We start from the raw sequence: 8507 nt of genomic DNA on the forward strand, positions 1-8507 counted from the left end.
TACCCAAAAACCTTGGAACACCGTAGAACACAACCACTGCAAAAGGACCCCATCTCCATCTCCCAAAAGCCCAGCACCGTCGAATTTCGCATATCTTTCGCGCGCCCAACTGCTGCAGCATTCTGTTACGCCCCGGTCCTTTGGGGTTTTTCTTTTTCAGTGCTCTAACGATCGCAATTACATCAAACCCCTCCGCCTCTTGTCCAAATTTGCTCGCCCGGTGAGCCTGCACGGTGGATGGAGGCGATCTCTGCTCTCGCGAACCGCTACCCGTCGCCATGAACCACACCGCCGCCGACCAGAAAGCCGACTCCGATCAAGCTATGACAGACCGTGATGATTCTATGGCGCCTTCGACCGTAACACCAGCGGCCGAAGCAGACGTTGGATCGAGGATGGATGGCGACGCTCCACCGTCCGCAGACGCTTCCAAATCCGGCTCTGTTCCTGCATCATCCACAACGGCTGGCAATCCTAGCTTTCGAAGGTGAGTTCGAAAACCTTCTGGTCAAAGAAATATCGCGTGGGAAGGGGGTGAATAACGGTTCTGGGGTGGAATTGGGGATTCCACTGTGGTGAATTCCAGGCCGTTGAGGCGATCGTTCCCGATGGATAGCGTTGGAGATGATATTTATTAATAAAATTTTTACTGACCCTCGTCGTATTTATGTTCTAGGCAACGTGCGTCGCGAGCTTGTGAGGTATGTTCTGCATTTCGTGTTTCTTCAATCAAACGCGAGCTCTATGGCCCTGTGTTTATGCCTCGGTACCTCGGTCTGCCTTATCGCCAACTTCGCTTTCATCCCAACAATGGCATGGTGTTGAGATGCCAGTTGGGATGGGAATGATAAACAAACGCAACACATGGATAGAAACGGCTAACAAGGTTATTGTGTCGCGCATAGACATGTCATGCGAGGAAGGTTAGTACTGGTTCTCTGCCTCCCATGCCGCTCCTCAACTACCCTTTGTCCATCATTCAGTTGCTTTCATGATATCAACCTTGCTCGACTATTACTACCTAGATGCTAACGAGTGTTGATTGTCGTTGGTTTAGGTACGCTGTGATGCTGCAAGTCTTGGTGTACCCTGCACGAACTGTGTCGCGTTTTCCATCGAATGCAAGATCCCGACCCCCAAGAGAAAGAAAAATCAAAAGGCCAAGGATGGAACCGGGTATGCAATCATCATAACTACCCCGTGTTGACCATGGCTAACCTGCCTGCTGTTTTCTCTGTTTTGTAGTGACGAGAACTTCTCCACGAACCCCAACGCCTCTCAAAGAGAGGGCTCGGGAGGTCCACGGAGCAAACCTGTCAATGGAATGCCCGCAACCTCTCTGACTGAAGCCCAAGCTGCCGAACAAGCGCAGCACAACCACTCCTACGTCCAATTCATGAAACCAAAATTTGCCCGGGCGCCAATCACCGAGGCTGGTCGAGTAGCGTACCTTGGGGAGTCGTCGAATCTATCTATCCTAGTCCACGATCGTCATGGGACTACCGATGTTGTGCATTACCCTCTTCCCGAGAACATCAGGGGTTCGAGAGCCCGCCTCACAGAGCTGGACAGTTTGGAGATTGATATTCTACATCAGCGTGGAGCCTTCCTTCTTCCCCCACGGTCTCTCTGCGACGAATTGGTGGATGCATATTTCAAATGGGTTGCCCCCGCCGTTCCTATAATAAGCAAGAGCCGTTTCATGAAACGCTACCGTGACCCCAAGAATCCTCCTTCGATTCTGCTTTTGCAGGCGGTTCTCCTCGCTGGTTCGAGAGTCTGTACAAACCCCGCAATTGATGGGATGCGAATGGGTCGACGACGCCAGCTGCCACAACTTTCTATAAACGGGCGAAATCTCTGTTTGACGCTAATTATGAGGATGACAGGGTCACCATTGTCCAGGCACTGGTCCTGATGGGATGGTACTGGGAGGGTCCGGAGGGTAAGTGAGGCTTACAGTCTCAAGTGCGACCCTTGAAGCATTAACGCGTCCGCAGATGTCACGAAAAATGTGTTCTATTGGACACGGGTAGCTATAATCGTCGCGCAAGGGTCCGGCATGCATAGAAGGTTAGTATCGTATTTACGCTCGAACTTATTTGCCATGCGCTCACAATTGAGATAGTGTTGAAGCGTCACAGCTAAGCAGAGCAGATAAGCGACTATGGAAAAGAATTTGGTGGACTCTCTTCACACGAGATCGCTCCGTTGCCGTTGCTCTCGGGCGGCCGGTGAACATTAATATTGACGACTCCGATGTGGAAATGCTCACGGAAGACGATTTCATCGAAGACGAAGCCGATTCTCCGGCCGAATTTCCTCCTGATCCGATTCATGTCCAATTTTTCTTGCAGTACGTAAAATTGTGCGAGATTATGGGTCTTGTGCTTTCGCAACAATATTCGGTTGCTTCGAAATATCGTAGGACGAATGCAATGGATTTGACTCATAGCGATATGGCATTGGCGGATTGGTTGCAAAATTGTCCAAGGGAAGTGTATTGGGAGCGGAACCGGCATCACTTTTGGTCGGCTCTCCTTCATTCCCATTATTAGTATGTCTCAGATCAACCTTTTAGACTTATCCATCCGCTAACCATACATTTACAGTACAACCCTGTGCCTGCTGCATCGTGCACACATGCCCCCGGCTACTGGTGTACACCAGCCTGCGCCTGATGGATTGGCCTATCCGTCGCGCACTATCGCCTTCCAAGCAGCAGCAATGATTACATCGATTGTGGAAAACCTACAAACTCATGATCAACTTAGATATACCCCCGCATTCATGTTGGTGTTCTCTACGGTTCCCGTTGTATCAATCGCATACTAACCCCACCTAGTGTATACAGTTTATTTTCCGCCCTTATTATGCATGTATATCAGATGCGTTCCTCGGTTCCAAGTGTTGTATCTACGACGCAGGAGAGGATCACTATCTGCATGAACGCTTTAAAGGAAGTGTCAAAAGTCTGGCTTGTCGCCAAAATGGTTTGCACCCTATTTGAGTCGATCCTTGGGAACAAGGCGCTGGAAGAACGGCTACAAAGAGCAGCAGGGAAGCGACATCATAAACAAAAAGCAAAAAATGATGCCGCAGCACCTCCCAAGAAACCGGAGCCTCCGAAGCGCAAGTTTGATGATTTGGACATTTCAATACCCAGCGGCCCCCCTGCTCACCAAGTTTCGTACGAGAGGTCTCGACCGCAAACGCCAGCGGCCACACCTTCTATACAACCGGCCCAAATTGCTTCCACAGGGCCGCTCCAGTTATCTCCACATCCCCAGCACCGGGGCTCCAAGGATGGGCTTTTGAATCCGTCAGGTCATACCGGAACTACTCGACCGACGTCGCCTTTCAACCCTTCCTTTTCTATGCCTACTACGCCGCCCGATTTCTTCCTTGTCACCCGGAACTCACCTAATTTATCCCAATCCCTTTGGGAAAACTTCCAACCAGACCAGCTATTCCCTGACGGCACGAATATATCTGGCACTGGCTTCTCGCCATCTTCGGGGACCGCGGTCGATCCCCAACTTCAAATGTCCCAGCACCTGCAGCCCACTGGAATGGGCTCTCAGCCGATGGGGATGCATCAGCAGCAACATCTTCCGTCGCGAGGACCGCGTGCACCTCACGAGAGCCCAACGATGATGCAAGGAATGCAAGGCATGGGAGGCATGGCCCATCAGCAACATCTGCAGCCCGGTATGCCGATGACGCAGCCATGGATGTTTGATGGAAACATGCATCTCGATGCCTCGAGTCCGGATGACAATTGGAGTAATAGTTCCCGAGGCCAGGGGCCCGTTGTACCTCCAACTCTAAATGTCGAAGATTGGTACGTTATATTTACAGATCTTTCAGTCTGCTTTTTATCACTTGCTAAATTTCTATTTCCTTGTTGCTTTAGGTTCCAATTCTTCGGGATTAATGGTCTCGACAGTTTGGGGATGGATCAGATGTGAGCTGGTTTTTATCCGTACTGTGATTTCCCTGTCTAGGGGCCTTTTCAGACGACGGGTGTTCCCGCCCATGGTACTTGATATGTTTGTATTAGGGAAGTTGGATTGAAATCACTGCAAGGAGTGCTGTCCCTTGCATTTGCAGAGTATTCAGCGACCTGTTTTTAGCTCCTGGATCAGAGGCTTCAACTACGCAAATTCTTGTTTTTCACGCGTTCCTCACTGAAGTAGCTTCTAATGCTTCCATCTTCATTGTTTGAATTTCACTACCCAATTGCATTGGCAGTACAACATGCTAGTCAGGGCCATTTGGATAATAATAAAACTATTCACACAGCTTTCGATTTGACAAGATTGAAATCCCCTTCAACTGCGCATCGGCCCCTGATATTAAGTAAGCAATTCCATGACTAAGCATTACGGGTTTCCTAAAATAGAAGTGTCGCCCAGCGAGCAAGATGGCCACTCCAGAGCTGAACGAACAGCAACTGGAAGCAGAATGAAAGCAGATACTCATTGATCACACTCTTTCTCCTCCCTTTTAACGACCTCCGGCGCTGTTGTTGATGACGAAGTGTCCTGCCCTCTTGGCACGGCGAATCCCACTATGCGCCTTGTCCATGCTACCCTGTCCTTTCAGAGATGAACCTTAGCCTTCTTTCGCGAACTACCTGATCTATTCGCCATTGCCATACTATCGAACGCTTCATTAGAATGATAATTCAAACGAAGGGTGACCTGAACCGATCATAATAGACGGACCCGCTAGCTGCTGAGCTCTGGAAAATCGGATTACGTCGTCCCTTTCCTCGCCTACCCTATGCCGAATCTACGCTTGTCTGCAAGGAAGAGAAACGCACATCATTTTCACCCGTGTCGGTTTCAATCCTCTCATTTTGGAGCTTCGACGCGCCCGCCCTCAATTGGATAAAATTGGATAAGGAGACAGGTTCCCAAGGGGGATTCGCCGTCGACTCGCATTAAGGAATGAGCAGTGACGCGAATCCATTGGACCCGTTCAATTCCTCTTCGACCTCTGCCACCTCGGTGGCTGCTTCGACTGTGCGCCCGCGTAATCGCCGACTGATATCGTTTGTGGGGGATGGCGCGGATGAGGCGGGTGGTTTGGGGGCCGGTTCGGTCTCCCAGCAGGCGGGCTATACCCCTGGGGCGACTGGGACATTGACGGCTGGACCTTCGAGTTTGAGAAATGCCACCCCATCGCCTTATTCTTCCCGTACGGTGTCTCCGAACCCACGAAGGCAATTTACGCGTTCACCGTCAGGGTTTGCTGGTGCTGAGACGTTCTCGAACGGCCTGCGGACTCGGAGCGGATGGTCGGCAAATTCATCAGGAAGAAAAAGTAGTGGATTTGCGGCGGACTTATTGGATACGTCGTGGTCGTCTCTTCAGGGGTTTGCGTCGGCGGTTATGGGCACCAGCAATGCTCACGCGAACAATAGATCTCCATTGAATGGGTCCCGGCAAAGAAAGCCTTCGGAATCCGATTATTTTGAAAACGGAGGTCGCAAGCGGGCCGGGTTGCCCGCGACTTGGGGACCGTCTGGGCCTCATGTCACCCAAACTCCACCGGGGTCAAAGGAGGACCGACGAGCCATTATACAGTCAAAGAAGCGAGAGCTCTTGTTGCAAGCCAATGGAGATTCTATGCCTGATAGCCAGGGGAACTACAAAAGACGAACCTCACTAGAATACTCCCCATCACCAGCACGACGAGTGGAACAAGATGATGACGATTCATTGGTTTATATACATCGAGTACAGCCGACCGATAGTCTAACTGGCGTTTCAATACGTTATGGCTGTCCTCTTCCCGTTTTGAGGAAGTCGAATGGCTTTTGGCCCAGTGACAGTATACAATCGAGGAAAATCGTGGTTCTACCTGTTGCGTCGTGCACTTTGAAGGGCCGGCGTATTCATGTGGATCATAATCCTAACCAATTGAATCGTGATACCAATGATGCGGATGATTCTCTTAATGATAATAGCTCTCTTGTTCCCAATACATCCTCTACACAGGCTTCTAGGGCCGGAGAATCTAGCGGTGGACTCGACGATCCATTCTTCTCCTCACAGCCAGGAAAAGACTCGAGCCAGGCACCGCTGTGGAAACATGAAAGCTGGGTAGAAGTTGACGGATTCTCCTCGCCGGTCGAGCTGGGTCGCGTTGCTAGAAGGACGTTGGGCTTTTTCCCACGAGCTCGTCGAAAATCTCAGGCGCATTCCGAAGCGTACTCTGACCTTGACACCTCCCCGTCCAAGAATCAGACGCACCGAACTTTTTCACATTCCCCTATTCCGCATAGTCGCGGCCGGTCTACAACGAATTCCTCAAACATTTCTTCTTCGAGCCGATCGCATCAGCGTAATCACAGCATTGTATTATTCGGGCCTGGCGGTGTTGGCACCCTGGATCGTAATGCTACCGGTCCTGGACCTGCCCCCGATAAACTCAACGCTTTTGTTAGTGCTCACTTACCGAATCTAGCTATATCCTCCCAGCCACCTCCAGTAATGGGTTCTTTTCATGGATACAATGACCGGATATCTTTTGACTCTGAATCGACCTTACATTCTAGCTCATCAACTACCGGGTTAGAAAATATCGGTGGAGCAATCGAAGGCTGGTTTCGCAAAGTTGCCACAAAGGCCAAATCTGGACTCAACGAACTTCAGCAGCCAATTCAACCACATGATCATTTGGGTATTGGGGGAAATGGAGACTTGATTGAGTTAAACGAGGCTTCGGAAGCTGGGAGGGCAAACTCTCCTGGGTGGCGCGAGAATACCCAAAGACGAGATAACCGGCAGATCTCGTCGTCGTCAAACGCATCAGCTCCCTGGGGTAGTGTGCGTGGTCGTGGGATTGGCTTGAAGGAGTCGGCTAAGACAAATGGCGATTGATCGCAACGCTTTGTTTGTATAAAATTCTCAATTGAAGCTGGCCCTATTGGTATTTGTTTTCATAGTAGTATATTGGGCGAAACTGTTTGTTGCTCACTAGCATATATCACCTATACGTGCTCGCCAGGAGTATCATTCTGCATATGTCATATCTCCCACCTTATACTGAATTTATGCCCTATGGGGGAAGCAAATATAACTTCAACTACTCCGTACAGTGACACATTCCCCTGAAAGCCTCGAATGCTATGTAAAACAAGGTGCCTGCTGATGTATCCTAGGCCATGGTTCATCAAGTTCATATCCTCGTGACATCCTGGACCCGCCGTCGTTCATCAATGGTGAGCTGAAGTTGCCTCCCTCTATGTGACACCGGGGATCCCAGACCCACACTCCCAGACGGGTTGAATATACCACGTCGGACACGGCTAGTGAAGAGCTCGTAGGCAGGATAATCTATATAGCATGAGCTGAGCTAGTAAAGGGGGGGCCGTTTTTCCACATACAGCCATTTACGAATTGGATCACTTGGTCCGGCGTCATGCCGGTACCTTTAGTGGCGAGGAGTGTACGTTCTTGCTCCTGACGCCAGTCATAGACGTTGTGGATATTTGAAGCATCTCTAGATATCGGTTGGAGCAAGTTAGTAGATCGTAGATGGAAGAAGGCACCCGGGGGGGAACATACATATGTATGAATGCATCAAGTTGACTTGATTTGAGATCGTCAGTCCCCTGAAGTAAAGCATCTGACGATAACGACCTACTCTGTTAACGCGTCGTACTGTTTCAATGCCTCATTCACCGTCAACACATCTTCGAGTTTGATATTGGCCAATTGCCCGTCATATCCTCCCTTGTTCTTTTTCTCCACTGCGTCTTCCCACGCGGCGCGAACATCTTCTTCCGGCAGGGCCCGAAACCCCACGCACCAGCCTTCGAAAATGACCACTTTGACTCTTTCTTGACCTTGAGCAACATCATTGACAAGCTCCCACTGATCTTCCGGAACTCGATCGCCCTGGCCGTTGAAAGCGGCCTTGTCATATGCTGGTATTTTGGTAGGCAGTCCTTTCTTCAGGGAGTCGAAGACCCGTTTGCCAAGTGGGACGTCGTGAGTGGAGGGCTGGCCGCGGTGCTGGAGAAGTGGGTTACCGGGGTAAGAAGCAGCAAGACGCAATTGTTCATCGTGTGTTAGGTAAATGTCGTCAAGGGAGAAGGTTACGGTGGGGAGGTTGTACGGCGGGGCGGAGAGGGTAGAGCGGAGGGTTGTTACCTAGAGAGCGGGGATTAGCGGGATATAGAGTGGACAAGCGGAATTCCGCCCACGTAAAAAAGCAGCCTCCCGGATCAAGTTTTCTGGTTATAGTTTCCGGTCGGAGTAACACTTGGCACTCACAAGCACCGTTTTCCCCGCTCCCTGTACGCCATTCAGCCCGACAAAGAACGGAGGAGGATCTGGGTTGTTTGCATGTTGGTCATGATAGAGCTCCAGTCTTTCCAGCAAGAAAGGAATACAATATTGAGATTTGTCGTCGATGATTTGTGCCATTGCCCATCTCCCCTTAGCTGTTGTCCAATATAATATGCTTGACGGTCATCCTCAGCGATGATC

At 50.4% G+C, this 8507-nt stretch overlaps 3 protein-coding genes across 3 annotated transcripts; 2 read left to right on the forward strand and 1 right to left on the reverse strand.

Annotated features, from left to right (window-relative positions):
* Positions 1 to 278: 278 nt before the first annotated feature.
* On the forward strand, positions 279 to 4228 carry UREG_02672 (cutinase transcription factor 1 alpha; the record flags this gene model as incomplete). The annotated part of the gene is made up of 12 exons (XM_002543110.1): positions 279 to 487; positions 677 to 701; positions 906 to 923; positions 1058 to 1176; positions 1246 to 1777; positions 1882 to 1945; positions 2037 to 2073; positions 2129 to 2557; positions 2613 to 2817; positions 2889 to 3844; positions 3917 to 3967; positions 4114 to 4228. 12 exons carry the CDS (start codon positions 279 to 281, stop codon positions 4226 to 4228), a joined length of 2760 nt encoding a protein of 919 aa, XP_002543156.1.
* Positions 4229 to 4955: 727 nt separating this feature from the next.
* On the forward strand, positions 4956 to 6893 carry UREG_02673 (uncharacterized protein; the record flags this gene model as incomplete). The annotated part of the gene is made up of 1 exon (XM_002543111.1): positions 4956 to 6893. The coding sequence occupies one exon, from the start codon at positions 4956 to 4958 to the stop codon at positions 6891 to 6893; it is 1938 nt and encodes a 645-aa protein (XP_002543157.1).
* Positions 6894 to 7191: 298 nt separating this feature from the next.
* UREG_02674 (uncharacterized protein) lies at positions 7192 to 8444 on the reverse strand (the record flags this gene model as incomplete). The annotated part of the gene is made up of 4 exons (XM_002543112.1): positions 7192 to 7349; positions 7400 to 7515; positions 7660 to 8168; positions 8292 to 8444. 4 exons carry the CDS (start codon positions 8442 to 8444, stop codon positions 7192 to 7194), a joined length of 936 nt encoding a protein of 311 aa, XP_002543158.1.
* Between the last annotated feature and the right edge of the window lie 63 nt (positions 8445 to 8507).

This window comes from Uncinocarpus reesii, genomic scaffold (genome assembly GCF_000003515.1).
Source record: "Uncinocarpus reesii 1704 scaffold_1 genomic scaffold, whole genome shotgun sequence".
NCBI classification, from domain to species: Eukaryota; Fungi; Ascomycota; class Eurotiomycetes; order Onygenales; family Onygenaceae; genus Uncinocarpus; species Uncinocarpus reesii.